General features: G+C 38.8%; 1 protein-coding gene across 3 annotated transcripts in view; it reads right to left on the reverse strand.

The window, feature by feature from the left end:
• The window catches only part of GRIK1 (glutamate ionotropic receptor kainate type subunit 1), a 103,598-nt gene that overhangs the window by 69,242 nt on the left and 8,366 nt on the right, over nt 1-25,990 (reverse strand). For all 3 annotated transcript variants that reach the window (XM_042459608.1, XM_042459609.1, XM_042459607.1), the window contains exons 3-6: nt 20,739-20,920; nt 11,971-12,024; nt 9,054-9,227; nt 5,573-5,716 (exon numbers count right to left, since the gene is read on the reverse strand). In XM_042459608.1, coding sequence (XP_042315542.1) covers nt 5,573-5,716; nt 9,054-9,227; nt 11,971-12,024; nt 20,739-20,920 — 554 coding nt within the window. The remainder of the gene's footprint in view (nt 1-5,572; nt 5,717-9,053; nt 9,228-11,970; nt 12,025-20,738; nt 20,921-25,990) is intronic.

Consider the following 25,990-nt stretch of genomic DNA (forward strand, 5'->3'; position numbering starts at 1 on the left):
GGAGCAGAAACCTAGGAGTAGCAGCACCTCCTCACAGGAGAGGACAAGCTAGGGATTATTTCTCTTTTAAGTTGCCTATATGAAATCTATGTTCCAGCAGATTTTCATATATGAGTCTTTGGCTGCTACCACACTGAAGAATTAATGCAGTCTGACACTTATTTAACTGTCATGGCTCCATCTTATGGAATCCTGGGATCTGTAGTTTTACAAGGTCTTTAGCCTTCTCTGCCAAAGAATACTGATGCCTCACAAAACTAGAAAATCCCAGGATTCTGTAAGATGGACCCATGGCAGTTAAAGTAGTATCAAACTGCATTATTTCTACAGTATAGATTAACCCAAGCACTTTTAAAGTTCCTCATGCAAACTTAGTTGTATTTTTATGCAAACATTATTCAAAATGATCATGAAATTCTTCCTTTAACAAATGAAGGCAGGAAACATGCATACACAGGTCTGGGAATAAGCCCTGTGGAACTTATTTCTGAGTAGACATGTACAGGATTGAAAGTTTCCTGAGTTAAATCCTATTGCACTGTAAATAATAAATATATAGTATATGGGCTAAAGTGCAAAGATATTCAACTGAACACTAAAATCAGAATCTTCCAATCCATTGTATTCTCCATCACGATGTACAGATGTGAGAGCCGGATAGTGAAGAAAGAAGGCAAGAGGAAAATCAACACTTTTCAGCTGTGGTGCTGGAAAAGCGTGCTGAGGATACAATGGGCAGCACAAAAGACAAACAAGTGGGTTCTTTAGCAGAGAAAGGCAGATATTTTCCTGGAAGCCAAGTTTACCAAATTAAGGCTCTTGTACCTTGGCCATATGATGAGAAACTAAGACTCATTACAAAAGAAAATAATCCTAGGGAAGGTGGAGGGCAGTAGAAAGAGAGGAAGATCACATCAGATAGATAGACTCAATCAAGGAGATCATGGGCATGAATCTACAACATTTAAGCAGAGCAGTGATGAAGGGTAAGTCTCATCCACAGGGTCGCCATGAATCAGGGATGACTTGAGGGCATTTAACAACTAGAAGCAGTCTTCAATTCTAGTGCCCCTGCAACATCTTTCTGCTTCTTTGAGGAAGCCTCGCATATTTTCAATACCTGGACTGTATTTGAATACACTTCTCATGAATGTGTGCTGTGTAACCATGTATGCCTATGGGTTTGCTGATTTACATTTGCTTTTAAAATAGTTTTTCATCCTACAGAGCCAGGGTGGGAATTACATAGACCTCCAGATGTTGTTGAGCTATAGCTCTCCAAATTCCACACCACTGGCTATGCTCAGAATTGCAGTTCAACAACACTGGAATGCTGCATGATTCCCACTGTTGCTACAGAGAGTTAAATAGTGAGAGAAACAATTGAGGACTGAATATCAGGAAACTTCAGTCATAATTTTAGCTTTGCTTTCAGTTCTCCCACTTCACACCAACTCTAATGAAAAAGATGTGCATTATGGCCTTTTCTCTCCTCTCTCACGGGAGGTACAGATTCATCTGCAAACTATTCTAGTGGGGGCAGGGAGGCTTAAATTATTATTTAGATATCAGGTGATACTAGGTTGTTTTAACAGGAATGTCTGGTAAGGATTTAGTCTCCATGGACCAGCTGCAGAGGTAATATCCATCCACAGAAAACAATAGCTTAGGAACTCCAGTTCGGTTACCTTAAATCAGTAGGAAAAATCAGCAAATTCTTCCAAGTCTTATATTTCTCCTGCTTATAGTTGGATATTTCTACACTTTGAAATAACACCCAGGATTTGTGTAGTGTGGAATGAGTTTTTCTTATATTGGTATTTTTGTTGAATTATTGATCCTTTTCTATAGTCTTGTATAATACTAAGCACTCTATATTCCTAACCCAGAGTCTACATCCAAAATCCACCCATTTATAATTTTTATGGGGAGAAAAAGGGAGGGGACAGGCAGTCTATTCAATATTCCAATAAAGTCTGCTTTGACACTTTTAGTATGGAAAAGCAGTGTGGGTTCTAAGGGTCAGGGACAAAATGTATTTAGAAAAGGCAAAACAATAACTAAAGCCCAAACATTTTTGCAAAGCCAAGCAAAGAAAGAAAAACCAAAATTCCTTTGACATTAGACAGGAACCAAATGTTGTTTCCTAACTATACAGCTTCCACTGATACCAGCAGTTCATAATATAATCAACCTTGAATATAAGCCAAAATTCTTCTCAAATGAAAATTGGAAAATGTATTTGACTCTTCAGTTCAGAAGCAATAGAAATGTTATACTAGAAAAGGGATGATTCCTCTTAGCTTTCGTTCTTGGAACAAGGTGTATCGCTTGATATCATTAGAATTACTCATCAAAAGAGAAATTCATTTTAAATCAGTACACTCACAGAAGCTACCCCCCTCCCTCCATACATATGGAAGATTATACATTCTACCAGGCATATTTTTCCCATATACAACGTGGCCTTAATTAGCAGCAACTAAAAGAAAATAAAGTATCTTCTTCATGCAATACATTGAGTTCCAATTTACATACAGTTCAGAAGATTTGTTAAACATCCACTTTCTGGCCTTAAAATGAATTAACATGTCCATACTGTACTTCTTACTATTGTCCTAGTCCAATGCCCAAATCATTATGCCATCTTGGCTCTCTTTAACACTAATAAATCTCCAGGATCTCAGCTATATATAAATAACAAGAACGGTTAGAGGTTGTGAAGAAACAGCAGCTTAACTACAGAGCACCACCTTGACAGTTTTTTTTTTAAAAGAAGGTCATTTATCAGAGGTATAAATGGCCTAACCTTTTTCTTCTTACTTTTGTTCAATAAGAATAGTTGTTTTCTTTTATGCTTACTATACTGTTTTTAAAAATATCTACTGACCTTGCTATCTATATACTGGAACAAAAATAAGATTGAGGTCCTGAATATCTCACTCTTCAGTTTGAAAGAATTATTCCATTGTGGGAGATTTCTCCCCCTCCCCTTTGCTAAGTACAAAAAACCTCCAGAAGATAAGAAGCTTTAGCCTTTTGACTCACTGGTTTATAGTACATAAAAGAAATTAGCTGTGAAACTATAAGTAATTAGGTCAGATCTCTCATGCCATGCAGAATCAAGCCATACATGATAAATGTAAATTGTGTGATAACTTCGCATATTAGATCCTGAACTGCATTTGCTGAGATGCTGTGTTAAGGCATTCTGTCAAAAGTGCTTAAGCTGAAAGGCAATGACACAATCTAGATGGAAATTGTTCATGCATGTTTTGAAGAACTTTGCATAATGACTTTATTATTATTGCCAAGTTCTGCAGGAAATTAATGCAGAAGAATAGTCAGGAATAAGGCTTGGAAGGGAAAGCTGGGGTAATATTACAGAATGAGCATTATCACTGGGGAGTTGGATAACACTGATTGTGTTTCTAGAAACAGCAGGTATGATGTACAGTTTAAGATATTACAAGGTTTGGCCTTCAAATAGCAACGTGATACTCCCCACATGTCTTATTTTAATCTGAAAATACACAAGTGGCACATATACCACCTTGTCAAGTCTTGCAGTTACCTGGAAATGTATGTATGTTTTTTTTTAAATCAATGAAACTGTGTTGCTGCTCATTTTAATAGTGGCTATCAAATTTCATTGTAGTTGTTGAATCTACCCTAAGGACTGTGTTAGCCACCAGTGCATAAGAATAGTAGTATTCACAGTCCAATGTAGTGGAAAGACATATTCATAGTATTCATCATATCCAAACATATACTTAAGTAATTTTGTTATTAAACATGCAGAATTTGTACATTTGAATGTTTCATGTACAAGAAAGAGGAATGATCTGAATAAGAATAACCTGAATATAATTTGACCATTGCATTTCAGGAAATGTGTTCTTTGATATAACGTTCTAATAGTTAGAACGATGCACCAAGGACCATATTTCTTGAATAAGTGTATGATGCTGACTTTGATTTTTCAAGTTCTTTATACTCAGTGATGATACACAGTCACACACATAGGTGGAAAAATAAAATCTCAGATTAAAAATTCATATTGATGATTGTTTATTTGCTGACTTTTGCTATGGCTGGTCCTAGAGAATTTGCTGTCTGAGCTGAGTAACAAGACGGCATCTCTCCCCTGTTCAGCACAGAGCAAACTGGGCTTACAACAGAAATTTACTTCAGTATTGGTGATGAATGTCTTCCACCCCACTGGTGGCAATATTCTAGTTTATAGGCCGAGGGAACAGATTCTTTGACATGCACAACATTTTCCTGTGACAGCATGAAACAGCTGACAAGTCCAGGAGAAGCAGCCAGTTAGACATTATTACTGTCCTCCATCATTAGCCATCTGAGATGATGCCACTCTTCCTAATAATAACAGCATCAGGCTTGGTTTTGCTGACCTTTCAAATGTTATTTCAGACTTGCTTGCCTCACCTCAAATTGCCAAAACTTACTGGTTGAACATTTTTTGAGAAATTATTACATTCAAAGCTTGGAACATTGTTTTGAAAAGTTATTGTATTTATGTTACTTTTAAAAGTTGCCTACTGCTCATTATGTTATGATGAACACAATCATAATATATTACTAATGTTTGGAAAAGTTCTTCCCAAATTCCCCCCCCCCCCCCACCCAAATGACCTCTTCAATAACAGTAGTAATATGACCAGTTGTTACATTATTCTGTAGAAGGACCACTCATGCTCTTGCTGTTCCTTTGTTACATAGACCTAAACCCATTTAAAGTCGAAGGCTTTCATGGCCGGCATCCATAGTTTTTTGTGGGTTTTTTGGGCTATGTGGCCATGTTCCAGAAAAGTTTCTTCCTGATGTTTCACACCACATCTGTGGCTGGCATCTTCAGAGATGTCATTCTCTGAAGATGCCAGCCACAGATGCTGGTGAAACATCAGGAAGAAACTTTTCTGGAACATGGCCACATAGCCCAAAAAACCCACAAAAAACTAAACCCATTTGTTAGCTTTGTTAAACCCAGTGAACTAACAAAATATGTTTTTAGTCTATTTAAATTATTTGTATTGTTTTAATCTGTTAATATTGATCTATTTGCCACCCTTACCTCTTTGTATGCCACCTTTAGCTCTCATTATATGGTGTGTGTGTGTAAATATGTAAATAAATAAATGATGAAATACTGAAATAAATTTTACAACTATGGTCCAAAACACACTACAGAAATAATCCACTATGAGACCACTTTAACTACCCTGCCTCTGTGCTAGGAATCCTGTGAATTTTAATTTTATTGTGGCACCAGAACTCTCTGACAGGGAACGCTAAATGCCTCACAAAACTACATTTCCCAGAATTCCTTAGCATTTAGCCAAGGGAGTTAACGCAGTCTCAAACTGGATTATTTCTGCAGTGTGCTTTGGACCTATATTGAGAAGTTCCTTCAGTAATGATAGTGAAACAGGATATTCTGCTATTATTTTCCAGGACACTAAAAATAGCACTAAAAATGGTGGGGAGGAAGACCATGCGTATTAAAACTACACTAAAAAAATGCTGCCAGCAGATGTTCCATATTTACCTCTTTTATCAGGTTCATAAATCTGGGTCCAAACCGCCATGGCTTGTGTCTGTGACACTGCAGGGAACTGACAGTCATTTGGGAGGCACGCTGGGAAGCCACTGCTACCAAGTAAACAGCATCATATATCAGAGCTGCTTCTGTCTGTTTTGGGGGGAAAATAGAAAAGGTTTCTTAGACAACATTTTTAATATCACAGTGTTGTTTTCCACTGCCCACTACAAAATATTACCCCTGTGTTTAGATGCAAAGGGATCTTGTAGCAGCTTTGATACTAACTGTGTGAAAGAGATGGTAGCATAAGCTTTAATAGACTGCTCATGTACAACTTCTTTCACACAGTTAGTATCAAAGGTAGTATAAGATCCCTTTGCATACTGATATTCCATACTAACATGGCTATATCTCTAAATTCTATCCCTGTGTTTAGAGTTTGTGACTCATCCAGTAAATTATCTATGATGGAGGAATAGTGTATCTTATTTTAGGGTTGATTTTTCTGGGCCAGCAAAACTTTGAATCAAGGCATTAGGGTCAATTTAAGTGGCAGAACCTTTCTGAGACCATCAGGTCTATTGCAACAGACATGGTTACAGACCAAGCCTTTAATGCAACATAGAATTACTTATAAAACTTAGTAAGCTGCATAACAGGATAAAAAAACCTGTAAAATAGCATTTACTTTACTAACAAGATCATGACAAGTCTTTATAAAACAGTAAACTAACCCACTTTATATATACACCATTATGCTAACCATACAAAATCCTTTGAGAAATTGATAGATTAATTTTCTATTTTATTAACCTAACTAAATTATGTATAAATACTAGAGTGGTTTACAATGATATATGATCCAAATTTATCCACTACTATTTCACATAGTGCAAACCTGGGATTACTCTTGACACACCAATTAGAACTAAATTTGTTTGTTTTCCTTCATGTCATTTCCAACTTATTGCAACCCTAAGGCAAATTTATAACATGGTTTTCTCAGCAATATTTCTTCAGAAAAAGTTTATCATTGCCTCCTTCTGAGTCTGAGAGACTGTGACTTGTCCAAGGTGATCCAGTGGGTTTTCCATGGTTGAGCAGCGGTTTTAGTCTCCAGAGACCAAACCACTACCCCACACTGGCTCCCAATTAGAACTGAATACAATCTATTAAACTGGGACCAGAAGAGCTACATCCAGATCTGGCCCTACCTTTAGACATAGTGAGGCAGCTGCCTTAGGCAAACAACGTGGCAAGTCATGAAAGGGCAGCAAATTGTTAGTTACTTAATTTGTTGTTGTTGTTGTTTCTTTATTGCCAAGGAAAGACACTTGCATGAATGTCTGTTCCAGTTGTCAAAATAACTTGGATTGATTCAAAAACTGTGTACCTTGAGTTGTGCTATTACTTCTCTCTCTCTCTCTCTCTCTCTCTCTCTCTCTGTGTGTGTGTGTGTGTGTGTGTGTGACTTCAAGTCTCCTTATGGCAACCCTGAGAATTTCACAGGATTTTCTTAGGCAAATGATAATGCAGAGGTGGTTTTGCTAGTTTCTTCTTCTGAAGTATGCCTTACAGTACACTATATATTTGCTTGGCTGTCCCTGCTGAAATTCCATCACCTTAACAACTTTTTTTTAAAAAAGGTCACCCTCTCCTCTGCTCTGGCCACTTCCTGGTAGTCTAGTATTTCTATCTGTTAGTCAAACCATGAGACCTTAAAACTGATGCTCTCTAAAGAGGTCTCTGGTGGGCCTCTCATTCTCATTGACCACCTGCTCTTTCTTCAGCTCACACAGTGGGTGGCCATTACTACCGCTGTTAAGTCACCATGCCCCTTACAATACCTTTTAATGATTATTTGGTGCATGGTCTTATTGCCACAGATGGAACTGCAGTATGAAGTTCACATGGGGAACTCCTACACCAAATCCGACCTTTTGCTAATGTACCAGCCTGCAGCTTTTCATGTCTTCAGCTCCAAAATTTTAAAGAACACGTCCATTACAAGATGAAGGGCCTGGAAATAAGTATCCATTTGCATTTACTTGAACATCTTTGATCTACAGTCCTTTCTTTTATGGAGATGAGAACTTACTGTTTCACTTAGCGTATTACAAACAAATAGTGCCATCCTTCTTATGAAGCTGTGCTGCTGAATGGCTTCAGTGTTTTGGGTTTGTATTTTAATTGCTGCGTTACTGTAAACCAACCTTGAATTTTATATTTATGAAGCATAGTATATAAATATTGTTAACAATATGTACATGCTAAGAATATATATATAAAAACTTGGAATTTTCTTGTGCTTGATGAGAAAAGCTGCTTCAAAACATTAAAGGCACACTACTGGAAAAACAAAAAAACTTAACCCCCACAAGTATTCACTTCCAGGACTTTTTTTTTTTTTTTTTTGGTATTAATAATGTTTTTTCAAACAACTCCCAAAATGAGAAAACTCACTGAAAAATGTATTAAAAATGCTCATATTCAGACCCAGCAGCCAGAAAACTTCTGAAATGTTTGTTTTTGCATGCAAGCACAAAAACTGTAAGATTTACATCCCCAGTATGCATCTAATAAATTAATATTCTTTAAAATATTAATATAGCCTAGCACTATGATGGTGCAGTACATAGGAATGCTGAAATTATACTCCAGTCATGGATGAACTGGCTAACTGCCAGTGTATTTGACAACAGCAAAGAGGGTTGTGATGAGAATGTTTCTAATTCCACTTCAATAGAACCACTAATTTTCACATACCCAGCCTATACAGGTCGGTGGGATATTTGCGGTCAGGGGAGTCAGGTTGAAATAGTATACTTCAGGTGGCAAGGCAACATGAGACGAACACATAAACATGGAAATTGGAGTCTAAATATTGCAGCAAAACCTTTTTAGACCTTGTAGAGTGGGCATTCTACTTCAGTCCATTGATCAGCTAGCTAAGCATTGTCATCAGGAACTCGCAGTGCCTTTCCATGGATTCCTACTTGAACCTGGGACTGCTATACGCTTCCATGCAAAACAAGGTCAGTATTTCAGTTCTATTTCAGACAGCAGAAATGTTGAGTCCAGTGCCATTTGCAATAGGCCCTACCTTGCAGACTGCACCCAAGCTGAAAATAAAATGTCAGCAACTACTGAGCATGCAAAATTGTTGACCAAAGGCGTGACTGCAGATGCCTAAAAAGGCACTACATGGGCTATGCCCTGCCTGAAACACCATTTCTTAAATTCTGTTCACATGAATTGTATTCTGAAACAGATCTGTCATTTTTCTAGGATTACTATATCCTTATTTATCACTCCGATATGAAGCATGCATTTCAGCTGATATTACTGTGGCATAAGATTTTCCCAAACCCATTAAGTTTTGCTTTCCTGATGGTAGAAAAAAATTAAAATTCCTTTCAACGTTATACTAATACTGATTAGTTTTATAGTATGCTGTCAATATTGTAGATAGGAGTTTTTCACTTACGGTCATCATGCCATCCAGAAGCCCAGTCTCTGGCTTGGGTGGTGCCTGTAGCCGTTCCATTGACCACTTCTCAATAACTGATGCCACTTGCACATTGTCAATGTTGAGCAGACGAAACCCTGTCATATTGACTCCACTGTATCTGTAGGGTTCCAGGTCTAGTGCAAACAAATCCTTTGTTGCCAAGATTTTCATTATAAAAAGTAAGAAAGGAAAAGAAAATAGAAAAAAAATATTATGTCAATGATAAAAGCAGGCACTTTATACTGAATTAGCTCTATAACCTAGAGGTAGTTGCTGGCAACCACTGGGGCAATGACTCTGCTTAAGGTTTTCATCCAAATTTTAAAGGTACTATTGAATTTTCTGAATTATTTTGAGGATAATCTCCTTTAAATGTAAAACTAATACCCAAACTGGATTTACTGCTCTACTCACATGGGATCTGGTGGTTGTCACTTTTTTAACTGTAGTGTTAATCTTAATTGTCCTTGCCCAAACAGTGATCTCCCCATTGCCCTTTTACTAAGACCTGTGAGCATTCAGTATAAACAGCCATGGTAACAAACATTGATTTTCACCATGAGCCATGCATCTTTTTTACAGGCGGCACAGGCTGCATCCACACTACAGAAACAATCCAGTTTGACACCATTTTAACTACCATGGTTCAATGCTATGGAATTTTGGGAATTGTAGTTTTGTGATACATTTAGCTTTCTCTGTCAGAGAGGTCTTCTGCCACAACAACTTGCAATTCCCATAAACACATAGCATTGGGCCATGACAGTTAAAGTGGTGTCAAACTGGATTATTTCTGCAGTGCGAATGCAGCCATAGTATACCTAAGTATGAAATCAAATCTTTATATGCCAATGTCTACCAAACTCTAGACATCCTGAAAGAGTATTTTCAAAGTGCACTAGAGTACATTCATTATAAAATCTGAATAACTGTAAGATGAAAAGGATTTATGAGACACTTGATTTGCTGCAATATAAGATATTAGATACTCAAAACAGTGTTTTTTAAAAAGGAGGCACTGTAATATATAGAGCTGGTGGATATCAATTGTGTAACAATGTTATAGATATCACCCAAAAAATACAAATAAAAAATAGGATGAAAAATTGGCTGCTCATGGTAAAGAATACTTTCTGGCTGTGAGAAAGAAAACTGCCAGCACTGAGATGAACAATACTGTTTTTCTGCTTATGCGCTTCATATTTCTTCCTGTGTCAGTTTGGTATCTTTTTGCAACGGTATCTGATATATGTGTCAAATTGGTGAAGAAGTGTTTCCATGTGTATTAGAAGTTTGAAAACCAGACATATAGTGGGTACTTTAAGTGATATTATTTTTGTGATTGAAAAAGCAAGAGGTATATCTCAGGATCTGAAAGATTTGTGTCAAGAAACAAACAACAACACTGGTAATAGCAAAATACCAGTAAAAAAGTTTCAACTTAAATTCAGTGCTGTGCTAGCAAAACAGTGCCAACAGAGTTGAACTTCATTATCCACATACACACACATCTTTCAAAGCTAGCCAAAAATGAGTTCGAGAAATTTTTCAGGCCACCAGAGTTGGTTTGGGGACTGGGTTGTCAGGAGGCTGCAGCAGGAAGGGGAAATCAACATTTCTCCCAGTACTACTGGAACAAGTCTCCTTCTTTAGAGGCTGGATGGCTATCTGTTGGGGGTGCTTTGAATGTGTATTCCTGCATGGCAGGGGGTTGGATTGGATGGCCCTTGTGGTCTCTTCCAGTTCAATGATTCTATGCTGTTCACCAGCAGACATCCGACAGGATAACACCCATCATTTATCTGTCTCTGAATTTGAAATCTGATAATGGTTACAAAATTGTAGGGCATACACAAAACAAAATCTTATATTCCATATTACACAGATTGTCAAGGTAACTCTGCTAGTTTTCCCTGAGAAAGAAAGGTTGCTTAAGTTTAAACATGGCTTGTTCATTTCCATCTGCCTTGAGTTTAAACAATCACAAAGCTGGTTACAGAAGACCTCTGACATTCCTGACTGTCAGTGAGAAATGAAAATTATTCCCTCTATATACCTATGATGTTCTATACGTGACCAGCACTTTTCTGAAAGTGTATGTTAGGCCAATGTACTGCAAAGAAAATTATACTAGGAGTCTTTGGCTTTTTTTTTAAGGATTAAGCAATAAATATAATTTTAATGGCTTTTGTTGTTAAACATGTGTTGAAAAAACAGTAAGAAAAATGTAACTCAGCAGCATTGCTGACGTAAGGAGTCAGTCTTGTAATTTTGATGTATCTCTGCTTTTGGAATATGATTGACAAAACCACTGAATAAGCTAGGTATCAGGAAATTCATGATAAATATATGAGCACTAAAATGTAAACACACTCTTGCAGATTTTCTGTAAGAGAAGAAAATTTAACAGTAAATAAGGTGAATCATATCTTTCTGCTGGAGAAGGGTATACGTTTAATACAGAACTAGGGAGGAAATGTATCATGTTTCATTCCTTGAATACATACAAATCCTACAGTGAGCCAAGTAAGATGATCTTGCCAAGCAGTGACAAAAAGCTTTGGAATGGTTTATATTTGATCTTTTCCATTTTGTCCCCAGTCACTTCCTTGGATATGTTTGTGAAATATGGGATAATAGATATGTAATTACTGTTCTTCCCATGTTGCAAAGAGATAAAAATGAGATGGAGAGGAAATGGGACTTGTTAGTATGACAAATGTATGAGGCCACTTCCATTACAAGATAGCTCCACCAGTAATATGTTGCAGTTAAGATGCACGTTTTCTATTATGACGACACGCACATGCACACACACAGAAGGAAACAGAGAGAGAAAGAGAGAAGGAGATGAAGGTCTTTCACTGCTTCTGCTCAAATGGTAATGTCTTACCAGGGTTGTAAAAAAGTAGTGATAGTATTCAGTCATCATTCCCATGGAGAGGATCTATTGAGGAGAAAGACATTAAGGAGGAGTTAAAATCACAGCAAAAAGTAGTAAGAGTTCTATATGAGCGATCATAGGCATATTCTTTAGAGATGGTAACTGCACAACTTAGAGTGTCTTGGTTAGTCTCTGACAGAATATCACAGACATTCACATGTTGCTGAAGGATGACTTCCTATCTCTTCATACCTAGATTATTGCTAAAATTATATTAATACCTGTTTGATTTCTCCTACACAAACATGCATACACAGAATGGTGTCAGAGACTTACTCCACCTATTAAGGGATCAGCAAATGAAGGAAATTATTTTAAACTAAATTATAGGAGAGGCTGGTGTATTTTATGTCAGTGAACAGTGAAACCCATCTGTTTAAAAGAACTATCCAATATGCTGAAGCTATTTGGGGGATGAGACTCAGCACCCTGGATAGCTCTTTTAAAGTTCAGTTTAAAATTCAAGGTGGATTCACTGCTGCACTGACATGAAAGCCACCAGCTGCCCTTGTTGAATTGTTTGGCCAGGAATTTTGAAATGTCAAAGAGAACATCTTTGGCAAACCAAGGCAGCCACCTGAAATTGCTACCTTTTGGTGTCATGAAAGCATAGCAAATTGTTAGTTATTTAATTTATTATTATTAATTTTCTATTTATGGTTATACAGCTAATTTTTGATGGAGAGAACAGCAGGTGGTTAGTAATTTAATTCACCATTTCCGCAAGAAGTAACAGTCTTGTTCTTCTGACCTCTACACATGCTATACTTGTGCAATCAGTCGTGCCACTGATTATGGAACCAATTACACCAACGTTAGCATGATTGGATCTGCATTGAATTTCCCCCTTGCACATCGAGCAGAACTAGGTGTAATATAATTTTTTTTTTGATAGAATGACATTGTTGGATACTGGCCATTGTATGTCTGGTGCCTTTGAGGAGGAGAGATTGGTAAGATTACCTATCTCAGGCAAAAATAAATTGATTGGCTTTGGATACTTTGTACTTTGACTTGGGATGAGACAGCACTTGCTTGAAAAAGGAAAATGCTGTGGGAAAGCAGTTGTGCATAGAGAAAGATATGAAAATAAGTAGCAACACAGGAAACATTTCACAGTACGGACATGTTCCTCCCACAGGCATGCCCAGAGTGAGAGCAATTTGGACAATATTGCCTGTGCCTCTTTAAAGCAGGGGTGCAATTTTTTGCCTTTCAAAGAAACAATGAGTAATTTGAGTAATTCTCTTCCTGTGTCAAGAACTTCAAAAACTACTCACAATTCAGCATTTGTGCAGAAAACAGCATTTGTAACACAGAAACAACATTTTCTGAACAGAAATATTGTTCTTTTCACTGCAAAAATACACATGTGAATTTTGCACAGATTAAGTCCCAAACTTCAAAAATTCTCATCAGTCCAGGATCATTCTCATTAGGATTTCCCAAAATTTGAGAAATATTTTTTAAATATTTTAAAATATCATTTCTACCTCTGCTGTAAAGCAGGCCCTCATTGCCAACATCAACTCCTGTTTTTACAAATGAGCCCTGCCCTTCCTCTACCCTGCCATATGTTTTTGTCAGACTTCCTTTGTCCATGGGTCTTGTAGAGGAAAACCACAGATTCCTATCTGCAGCAGATCATAAAGATTATAGCTTTATGAAAGAATGGCCTCTACAGGCATGCACTCTTATGCACTCAAAGAAGTGCAGAGAAGTGCAAAGAAGGAGAGAGAGAGAGAAATCCATATAGACACACTGGTTGACCGATATTCTACTGGATACCCAGAAACCATTTCATAATATTCTGTATTAGAATGAGAAAAACAAGATCTCCAGTGTAAAACACAACTACATGATGGCAATTCTCCATTATGTTTGATTAAGTCTAAACTTGGAACTGGCCGACAATCACCTTGTCTCTACAGGAAAGCCATCAGAGTAATAATGTTCCATTTGTGGAACAGAGTCACTTCCAAGCCCCAGAACAGCAGATAGCAGCTGCTGTCATTTTAAAGTGCTGCATGTATATTTGGAGCTCATTTTGCCATCCTGGGGTGGCCTCCTGCAGCGCACAAGCTTTTAGTGTAAATGTATGGCAATAAATATGACAGAGTAAGCCAAGGAAATTTTATTTTAAACAGTGAATGCCAATGGGGAATTTATTGCTTCAAGGAATTACAAAAAGACTAAAGGAAGAAACAGGCATAGCTTTGAAACTCTTAATATACTATTTAAGTTAAAGCAAACTCTCTATGAGAGGCCTTTGACTGGTCAACTGATACTGTGATACTAAGAAGCCAGAATCCTATTGGTGACTTACACCAGTGTAACAGTCCATTAAACCAGTGTAAGGCACATTTTCAAATGGTGTGTAGTGCGAGCAGGGATACTGGAACAAAAGTCATGTCTGTCTGGAGAGAAAGCTTCTCTAACTGTTCCCATGCTACTCAGTAGTGGGCTGGGCAGCTTTCTTTCTTAACAGAGAGGATTTCCAGTGTCATTCCCCACATCATGCTGTTGATGTGCCCATGGCTATGTCTGCCAGTGTACCTACATACTGTACCAGCATAATTATATCTGCCAATTAAGATCATAGCCATAATATACGATAATTATATTTAAAAAGGTAAATGTAGTCCCTTGACATGAATGTCTAGTCGTAACAGACTGTAGGGGATGGTGCTCATCTCCGTTTCTAAGGTAAAGAGCCTGCATTGTCTGAGGTCATGTGGCCAGCATGACTCCACCGAAAACTGTTACCTTCCCACTGAGAGATTGTACCTATCTATCTACTTGCATTTTAATGCTTTTGAACTGCTAGGTTGGCAGAAGCTGAGACTAGTGCCAGGAGCTCACCCCATCATGCAGCACCCATGGAGGCAGAGTCGGGATGTGTGGTGTGCGGATGCCATGCCTCCATGCCACCCTGAAGCAGGCTCTCTTTGCCGGTCTGTACCAGCAGTTTGTGGACCTTGGAACCCTCCTCTAGGATGGAACTTACAATATTGTGGCTGAAGTACCAGCATTTAATCACTGTGCAACCAGTGCTCCTTTACAATGATCCAAGCATCTTTTCTACCTAAGGTTGTTTTCAGAAGAAATCAAATAACTTTCATTTAGATGCAATAAAAAACAATATCTTATCCCACACCTCCATCCCCACTATCTTGGTTCCTTATCATTCTTTCCAAGCCCCCAAACGTATCATGACCCAGCTTGGCATTGCTTTCCTCCATACACTTTCCCTAAGCTGTCTAATTACTCTACATTTTTCTATTTTTGAACACTTCAGCCTTCTATCAACTACATATTTTCTTGCTTTAGCTTATGTTCTCATAAGGTCAACAAGCAGTTATTTTTATATAGAGAGATTTCACAATTTAAGTGAGGTCTTTACTGGCTGGTAGAATAAATAAATAAATTTTAAACAAACAGACAAACAAACGAACAAAAACTCGGGTCTACCTTGTTGATGGAAAGACTCCCTGCTTATTGAAGTCCAAACAAGCAGCAGTTCTGCTCATATTGCTGATAGGTATGCACAGTTATTTCTGCTATAATTCTCTATGATTGGCAGTTATTTGTCTTTCCCATTCTTCTTCCTTAACTTCACAAAAGTGCCTTAAATTGAGCAAGTGAGTGATGCTAAAGGCAGAGATCCAGCAGAAGCAAAGAATGTGTCCTATGATTTTGCACCTCATATACCTCTTTCCATTTCACAAAAATAGCCTCTTTTTAAAGTTTAAGTCAGCTGCACCTGACTATGGTGGGACTATAACATGGGCAGGAATTGTGGGAAGTAGATCCTGTTATTCAGATACTTGTTCACTGCTATGCATGCAGCCATGTTGACACAAGAGCTTGGGCTACAACTCCTCAAATCTCCAGCCAGTAAATTTTTACAAATCATTGAGCTAATCACATCTGCAGCACTCACAAATACTTTATCACTCAGATCAAAATAGTTCACTAATCTTCTCCCCACACTTTCATCACTTCTAGCAGACTTCTTTTAGTTATCCCTTTATGACTTTCCTCTAGACTGTTTGCAGAATACAGAATAATGGGCTGAGACTGAGAAATAAACTAGAAAAGTGTATGACTCCCACTTGGTGCAAAGACAGAAGATTAGAATGCTGAGATGATGTAGTTTTCATTACTAATAAATTCCTTCCAAAGAACTATTTGGTTCAAAGAATTTAAGAATAGCACAGAAAGATCAGGATGTGTAAGATCTGTTGACTGAACAGCTTGGTGATATCTGTTGGTATAGATACCACCAGCCAATTTTCTCCAGATCATAGAGGTTACAAACTCCATCAAAGAAATATGAAAGATGGATTCTATTTGTCCAGGGCTTTACTTAATAACATGTAATCATACCTCTATTACAGATAGAATTCAAGCAAAATATCATCTCTCTCTCTCTCCCTCTGAGGATAAAAAAAACCCCATAATATTCTGTCATGACGTATGGAAGCTTCAGTTTTCCAGACTATAATCATATTGAAAATGGCTCTTTCTCTTTCTCCCTCCCTCATTTCCCCCAAGAGTAAACTGCAAGTAGCTATGGTTAGAATTACTTTTGATTCCCCCCTGCTGCTTGGATGTGATCAAACAGTTGTTTTGTGGACACAGTATATCACAAGAAATGTCTTCCAGTCAAGTTGATTGTGGCACCTTAATCTTTTAACAGAATGAAACTTTCCCAGATAAAAAGAAAAGGATAATTTGACAAAGAACAAGTGGTGACAGGACATTTAAGATTGTTCTTCAGTTGATTTCATTTGTTTTGAATCTGTTACAAAAGGAATGTTTATAGCAATATAATGTTTATAGCAATATCTTATTACTCATGAAGTAAACTAATTTTCTTGGACTTGTAAAATTTAACCAGCATATGCAATACAGTCAGCCCTCCATATCAATGGATTATTTATCCACTGATTCAACCATATTGCATGAAAATATTCAATACATATTATTTTCTTTGCAGAAACCTAATGATCTTCCACTTATTTTATTCTGCGCAGACCACGCAACCTATTTCTGTGCAGAAAATCCTGTTTTCTCCACAAAAAACAATGTGTGAAGTTTCTGCAAAAATGAAGTCTTGAACAGTGAGGAAAATTAGCAAAGAACTATATCTGTCTACTACTACATCTATCTATTACTGTCTTGGCAACAATTAGCATTGCTAGTAGAAGCTACTCAGCCTCCTAAGAAAATTCAAGCTGGATTAATCTGGAAAATCAGTATGCAAAAGTATCTTGTAGCACCTTCCAGACTAACTGAAGAGATTATCACAGCATAGTCATTTTCACAACTATTGTACTGACAAAACAAATGGGGGCATCATGAAATTGTGCTCTTCCATTTCATGCATTATGGTATTACACCAGGTTGTAGTTGTATGCGAGGGACATGTTCATTTAATGCAGCTTCTGTACTCCACGAGTGAATAGTTATTGGATCATTACATGCATGTGCTTTTGAGCAGGAAGTCCTAGTCATGCTCTCTACTACATGAACTATGCCATAGTGAGAGCATAGTGTTATTTGCTTCTGCCTTTTCACATTCCCCAACGTGAAGCGAAATTGGGTTCTTATTCATGGGAGTTTATCATTAATGTGAAGCTGCACAATAATGATGACTTCCAGGCATGCTGACCATGAGATGATCCTGATGTCATGTGATAATATTCACTCAACAATGTTTTAATGCTGCTATTGTTCCATGTTTTACCCCAATGTGATAATCTCCTATCAAGAAAGAAGCTAGTAACATGAGGTTTTATAGACTTGACCCTACTTCCTCAGATGACCCTTTATTTCTTTCTCAGGGCTCATTCACGCTAGAATTTCTGTGATGAGTAGATCCAGGGAGATTCGATGATGCAATGCCAATTCAAAGTTCCCACAAAGTTCCCACTATTTGATCCCAATCAAATCTCTCCATGGCAATTTAAGGATGATGAAGTTCACATTACCATTAGTATTGATTTAAAATAAAGCCGCCATTTTGATCATTCTCAGGGGTGGGGCGGTTAAACTTTTTAAAAAATCTTTTAAAAACATTTGAAAAGATAAGGATAATAGCATTCTGATCAGAATATTAGTCTGGGAAATGCAAATTGGGTAAGTTCATTTAAAAATGTGGACTTAATAAAATCTTCCTATATTTTTGCTAAGTCCCACTTGGTCACTCATTTCCTAGCAAATAACCTACAAGAAGATTTCTCTCAGAATGTAACCAATTCTGGCACTGTTTCCTAATGAAGAACTGCAGTAGTGCCTCCCATGAACTCTGAACCATAAATTATTTGCTGGTGCCGCAATCAACCTCAGTGGTAGAAATCTCTCTTTCATAATACACTTGATGTTGTAATTCTTATTTCAAGTACCTGGCCTTGAGTATATACTAAATCTGCTTTTCATCATTCAGCCCTACCTCCCATCATCGAGGGCCAGGGGGGAGGATACAATTCTAGAACTTATATCCAGGAAAGTTCACATAATTGTTATTTCATAATTGATTTTGTGAGAGACTGAATTCAACCAGGGTATTAAATCACGGGGAGCAGCACACTGAGGCCTTGACCCCCCTTATGTTTGCTGGCCTCAGCCTCCACTGTCTGAAGGAATGTCTGACAAGAAAGCCTGTTCTTTCCACATAGACTCAACTTGTGATTTAGCACCTGCTTACACGGTGTACTATATCTTAACAGCAGCCCACACATATACAAACCCCCCTTTCACTGCAAGAAGAGCACTGGGGCCAAGATTATCAGAGTTAGGGCCAGTGGGGAATGGCCCCACTCTCCTGCTCCATGCAATGTTAACTGTGCGACCATGAACACCCAGCAAAGGTCTTACGTTTCTTCTTCACTAAGAATCTACATAATAAGCAAACAGTACTGCTATCTCTGTACTAAGTAGCAGAGATCAACAGGAATGGAAAGAATATTAAAAAATATTGGGGAAATGGGACCAAAAAAAAGGTTCTTCCATGTTGGGAAACAAGAAGAATCCTAGACCAATAGCAATAGCAGCTTCATTTATATACCGCTTCATACCACACTAAGCAGTTTTAGGCAGTTTACAACTGTAAGCTAATTGTCCCTAACAAGCTGGGTACTCATTTTAGTGACTTCGCAAGCCTGAGTCAAGCCTGAGCCCCTGGCTGAGATTAAACTCACAACCTTGTGGTTAGTGAGTGAGTGGCTGCAGTACTGGCATTTAACCACTGCGCCACCGGGGCTCCAATGAGAATCTCTGAGTTTGAGACTTATTCTATGTGAAAAATGCACATTCTTTGCACAGAAAACATTTTTTGCACTGAAAACAATATTTCTGTCCAAAAAAAAAATGTTTTCTGTACAGAAATGTTGTGTTCTGAAGAGAAAATGCAGTTTAATATGTCACAACAAAAAACAACATGTTTCTGTGCAGAAATGATGTTTTATATGCAAAATATATTTTCTGCATGAAAAAGCATATTCATGTTTTTGCATGGAACACATTCTGATTTGTGATTAATCTTTGAAGACTGTACAGTATGTGAAAGGAAACAACCAAGTCAGGTTAAGTTTTGTACGTTTCAATCAAGTTTTGTATAAATGAACAAAAATGAACAAAATATACTGAACTTTCTAGAGCCTACTTGAATGCTTCTTCCATAATGCCTTCTTTCACCAACCTCCACATTTATTATGATTTCCATTTTAGCTTTTATAGCATGTTGGGGGAAGCTGATGGAGCAGAGTTATTTCCTGTCCCATTATCTCTTTCTCTTTCGCTGTTCATGCATGCTCAATAAAACTGTTGCTTTGCTTTGTATGTTGTAAGCAGATAGCAACAGTACAATTGGCTAGAGCACAATCCCACTTTTTTCCAGCTCAAACTTCATTGCAGGATTTTTTGCAGACCAGCTGCTGCAGCCCGACTCCTAAATCTGTGATTCTCCAGACCTCCTTCAACACACTCCCAATGCTGATGCTGCTAAAAATGTCCAGCTAGACAGAGACTGAGAATGAAAGAGGGGGCTGAGTGGACAGAAAAGCGTTCTGTAAAAAGGAGCTTCACTGTCAGAAACTTTGTTAACTGAGGTATGCTTGTACAGGTATTCAGATACTGCACAGGATAGAAGGATAGTGCATATACTGAGGGATGTATCACTGTTATTCCCACTGGGGGAGAGTTACCATTTGTTGTTGCTGTGTACCTTCATGTCATTTACAACTTCTGTGACCCTAAGGCAAACCTATCATGGGGTTTTCTTGGCAACATTTTTTTTAGGGAGGGGGTCGCCTTTGCCTTCCTCTGAGGCTGAGAGGGTGTGACTTATCCAAGGTCACCCAATGGGTTTCCATGGCCAAGAGGTTATTTGAAGCCTGGTCTCCTGAGTCATAGTCCAGCGCTTAAACCACTACACTATGCTGGCTCTCAAGATACCATAGGGAAGGGCTTTTCAACAGGTTCTGCATATTAGCCATAACCTTTTACACAGTGTCTTCAGAGATGCTCAGATTGATTTTTCTTGTCCAACAGAGGCTCAGAGAGGGTCTCAGTGTACAGAATATCTGCTCAACACTGTGATCATAAGTCAAAATCTAATCCACCCCAATGTAGTTTTAGTGCTTTCCAAAAGCTGAAAACTAGATGGCATGAAAACCTGAATAGAAACAAATGGGCTTTTACCTCTTCCTTACCTGTTTAAGAATTTCTGCTGCTGTATCATGTGAGCAATCAAATATCACATAGAACTCTTTGCCCTTCTTCATCTCCTTGAGTAAAGGTCGAGCATCTTTATTCCCAGAGGGTAACTGGCGGATTTTGATTTTAATGTTGTATCTAGAAGGAGCTTTGATGAGTTCTTGGAGACGAATTAGACCTAGAAAATGACAACCAATCATTCAAATGACTGTTCTGTGCAATGAATCTTTACTGTCATTTAGACTCAACATTTAATTTCACCATTCTACCAGATATTTTAAATTTACCCCATATAAAAATTTAATGTGCTAGCATATTATTTATCAGATCCTTCAGTAGTGAAACTTGAGGAGTTATTTTCCCTTTATGACCAATTTTTTTAGGAAACATACCCCCCATATATGTTTCAAGATTTTCTTGGGTGGAATTTTTTCCCCCACTATCTGATCACAACCTTCACTATTTAAAAGGTCATATTGCAGTATATTCCCCTAAAAGAAAGTCTAAGGTCAGAAAGCAATCAATCTTAAAGGAAGTTAACTTAGGACCCATTCACACTTAGTGATAAACTGGTTTTTTTAACTGGATTGTTTTGAATCGATGAAGCTATTTGAAACAGAAGCAATGTTCATACTCTGTTGCCACGATCGATTCTGTCCATGTTTGTGATAAAGTTCACATTTGAATGGTGATCAGAGCCAGTACCTGGGAGAGAGGGGCAATGGACAGAGGGTGGGCAGAGAGGTGGAACATGCCCACCCCAAATGCCTTGCCAAACTGCCTTCCCCCCCTCTTGGCACTCGTGGTGTTTCCATTTAGATCTTTCTGATTTCAAATTTGCTACATTGTCAACGTGGTCCCTTTAAATCAATGTGCAACTGTTCCCCACTTCTGTTTCCCTTTCCCCCTGTGGGGCAGAGGTTGGGGAAGTGGGGGGGGGGTCTCCTTGGGAGGGGTATGGTGCAGCATGTGTGTTTAAAAAAAAAAAACTTTGACAGTTCCTATGGTCCTGCACACTGTCACAGTTCTGTGGGTTCACGGGTGCAGGGAGTCAAGGGCGCAGTGGGGAGAAAACTGCGCTGGCATGCATTGATTCATGAGTACAGTTTCCCCCCATGGCATGCATGGATTCTTGCATGCCAGGGCAGATTTCCCCCATGGCACCCATGGATCCATACATGCCATGGGGAAAACTGCCTTGGGGGAAAATCTGTGGGAGCCATGAGGAAAATCTGCTCTGGCATGCATGGATCCATGTATGCCATGGGGGAACACTGCACCCACTGATCAATGCATGCCAGGGCAGTTTCCCCCACTGTGGCCATGACTCTCCACACCCATGTACCCATGGAACTGTAACAGTATGCAGGAGCACAGGAGCTGTCAAAGGTTTTGTTTTTTTAAAACACTGCAACATACCCCCCAAGGAGCTCCACCCCTGATTTCCCTGACTTCTGCCCCACAGGGAAAAGGAGAACAATTCACTGGCAGAAGTGGAAAACAGCTGCATAGTGATTTAAAGGGGCCACTTTGACAATGCGGGAAATTTAAAATCAGAATTAGCTCCATGGCATCACGAGCATCAAGAGGGGGAAAGAGGCTGTTTGGCAAGACATTTGGAGTGGGTATGTTGCCCCGAATGTGATCAGCAATGCGTTCACATTTGGGGCAATCTGCATCTTTTCAAAAGACACAATAAAAGAAATGTTTCAAGATGAAGCTGTTCAAGAGGGCTTGTCACGGTTCACCCCGATTTACCCCAAGTACACTCAGGGTGAAATAGGTTTGAATGAGAATGAGGCACTTTTAACCCAGTTTGCAAACCTGGTTAAATCAAAGGGTGAATAGCCCCGAGAAGCCTATTTACAATGTTTCATGGAAAATCCAATGAAAGAGGATTGTTGTGATGCATGGTGCTATGCAGAAACTTTGCAGTCTGTCTAACTTCCCAACTAGAGAAGAGCCATTCAGTCAATTGTTGGATGGTGAGTCAATGGGTAAATCCCACTGATGCAATGGGTCTTATCTAGTCAGGATTAACAATCAGATTTAGACCCTTATGTACACTAGCAGCAAAGTGAGAGAGTTAGGCAGACAAGGGACCTGATAAAACCCAAGTTTCAGAAGTGCCAGCAATGTGGAGGGCACAGAACCATGGTGGGTGCAATGCATGGCATGCAGGCAAGGCTTAAAGGTGGAAGAAAGGGATGGGATCACTGAGCATAGTATGGAAGAGAAAGGGTGGACCAGGAAGATGAAACAGAGTCACGGAGGGTTGCTGTGAAGAAAGCAGAAGACTAGGAAAGTGAGTAAAGAGTATATTTGTAGCACACAGTTACAGCACTGTGATCTCATTTTAATTGTCATGGCTCCATCCTATGTAATCCTGGAGGTTGTAGTTTGGTGAAGGATTTAGCATTCTCTGCTAAGCAGTCCTAGTGGTATAGTTCTGGGGATGGAATAGAATTCTCTTGCAAGCAATTCCAAGAAACTCTCCACACTACAAATCCCTTTTAATGCTGTATCTAGAAGGAGCTGTGATGAGTTCTCGAGATGAATTAGACCTAGAAAATGACATCCCACTGTATATTCTGAGCATTACTCTCTCACAAGTGTTTTTGTGGCTGCATTTCCAATAAACTGGGAGATAAGACTTCAAATAGCTATAATAATAAAACAAAATGGGATGTATGCATGGCTCCATCTCTGCCATAGCTAGAAGACTGTGAAACCTGGACAACTGTAACATGATATGGATATTGAGGACTTATGGGGGTATCCCTCATGAGGTTACTTTGTTTTTCAAATGAATTAATTTTGGTAAACAAAGTTGATCTGTAGCCTACAGTATCACTTTCAGCCACTAGCTATCAGATCTCACCTCATCAGCATATAGAAAATCATTGTCAAAAGCAGAGATTAATTTTTCTATAGAGGATGCTGTTGGTAGGTGCTTTCTTACTTAGAATCCCCCATTTCTTCAAACAATTAAAAAAACAGAAAGAGAGAGGTTGTCACTGGTTAGGGAACAAAGGGAGCAGGGGGTGTGTGGAGAAAGTTTGCACACTAGGGTTGAAGGAGAGAAAGACCAGGGGAAAAGAAAAAAGAGGAAAGAAAGAGTAGAATAAAAGAAAAAGAGCACCAGAACTAAGGGGCTTTAACCCATGTGAAACAGATAATTCTTTAAAAGGTTGTTATTGTGTGCCTTCACATCATTTCTGACTTATGGCAACCCTAAGAGGAACCTATCACAGGATTTTCTTAGCAAGATTTGGTCAAAGGAGGTGTGCCTTTGCTGTCCTCTGAGGCTGAGAGATTGTGTATTGCCAAGGTCACCCAATGGGTTTCCATGGTTGCGCAGCGATTGAACCCTGATCGCTAGAGTTGTAGTCCAATGCTCAAATCATTACACCATGCTGGCTCTCAGTTGGAAATACACAAGACTGCTTATTATCTGCTTGGTTCAATAGCTAGATGCAACCTATGCTTTAAACAGATACGGAAGAGTTCCTTAAATTTCATATTTAATTCTCTCTCCAGTTATAGATGAAAGTCATTCACTCATTCCCTCTCTCTCCCTCACTCATACACAAATATTCACATACACAGAGAGACACACATTTGTTTTCAAAGCCAGAAGAAAAACAAGCTTTTAAAGAAACGTTTTTCAATTAAAGCAAGAGTTGCTTTTTGAATCTCCTCTAACAAATGGTAATTATGAAAATGTACACTTAGAAAGCCAATTTGAGAGGGCACATTTGATATTATTTCCTAGCTGAACCTACTTAGCATCTCTTGGTATATGTACTGCACTCACAGAACGCAAACTGAAGTATAAAGCAGCATAAAGTACTATCACCCTATTTCCTCTGATGTGAAGCTATTGGCTCTTGCTCAAGGCCTCACATTGCACTGAGGAAATTGACTTTTTTCCTTGGTAGACTGATTCTCTCCTTTCAGTTTTTAAGCATCCACAAACCAATGCAGAATATGAACCATTATGCGTATTCAAGTGGAAATTGTAGTAGCACTACACAAAGCATCATCTGCAGGGGTTTCTAACTACCACATTCAAGTTCACAGGCTTCCTGAAAGGACTTTTTATACAGCTGATGAGCAAGCAGAGGGAATATATGCAAGTTGGCTGCAAATTCACAGCTTGGCTGTATTAAGTAGCAAAGAAACCAAGTTGCCAAAGGTGCTTCTGCAGCCACTGTGACACAAGTTATATTAACAGAGAAAAATGGAGCTTCAGGCAGAATAATTTCAGGTGTAATTTCCGTTTACTGATAAGAACTCCTTGGCTCAAAATGATTCCATTTTCATAAAGTGTCCTACTGCAACAAAAGTTCACACCACAGCTGTTAGTGAATTTTAGATGGGGAGAATGGAATTGATTAAGGAAAATGTCTGATCCACCAGTGGATGGCTGGAAAACATGTGCTACCTTTTCTTATGTCTAAAAATACTGTATTAATAAAATATGACAAGAAAATACCTCTTCTTCTCAGTGTCCCTGTCTCTTCTCCATTCTCTTATCTTCAAACTTGATGGTGAGATCCAAGAGCCAGAGTACACCTTACTTTTACATGAAATTATATCTAATTTTTGTATTCCCCATCACCATGTATGGATGCAAGAGCTAGACAGTGAAGAAAGCAAATAAACTCATTTGAGAGGTGGTGCTGGAGAACAATGCTGAGAATACTGTGCATGGTCAAGAAGACAAATAAATGTGTCCTAGAACAGATCAAACCTGAACTCTCCCTGGAAATCAGAAGGACTAAACTGAGGCTGACACAGTTTGGCCACATCATGAGAAGGCATGAATAATTGGAAAAGACAATACAGTTGGCCCTTGGTATTTCCGGACTTGCCATCCACAGGTCTGGAAATGGCAAGCCCATGTTGTTCCCAATGGCAGTGTGGGTACGCAGCTGCACCATCATTAGGGACAGACATTCTGGCACCCACATCTTTCCAACTTTACTCATGGTTACATAAGCTCTGGTTCAGAGGCAGTCATGGAAGGTGGCATCGGCATTGTAGGGCCGAAACATCTCCCTCTGTGGCTCCTTTGCTCTCTTTTGCCAAGTTGAAGAGCCCTCCCCGACCACCATCTTGAGGGGAGAGAAGCAGGCAAGATACAACAGGCCTCTGCCTGCCAAGTTGAAGAGCCCTCCCCGACCACCATCTTGAGGGGAGAGAAGCAGGCAAGATACAACAGGCCTCTGCCTGCCAAGTTGAA

The sequence above is a fragment of the Sceloporus undulatus genome, chromosome 3 (assembly GCF_019175285.1).
Source record: "Sceloporus undulatus isolate JIND9_A2432 ecotype Alabama chromosome 3, SceUnd_v1.1, whole genome shotgun sequence".
NCBI classification, from domain to species: domain Eukaryota; kingdom Metazoa; phylum Chordata; class Lepidosauria; order Squamata; family Phrynosomatidae; genus Sceloporus; species Sceloporus undulatus.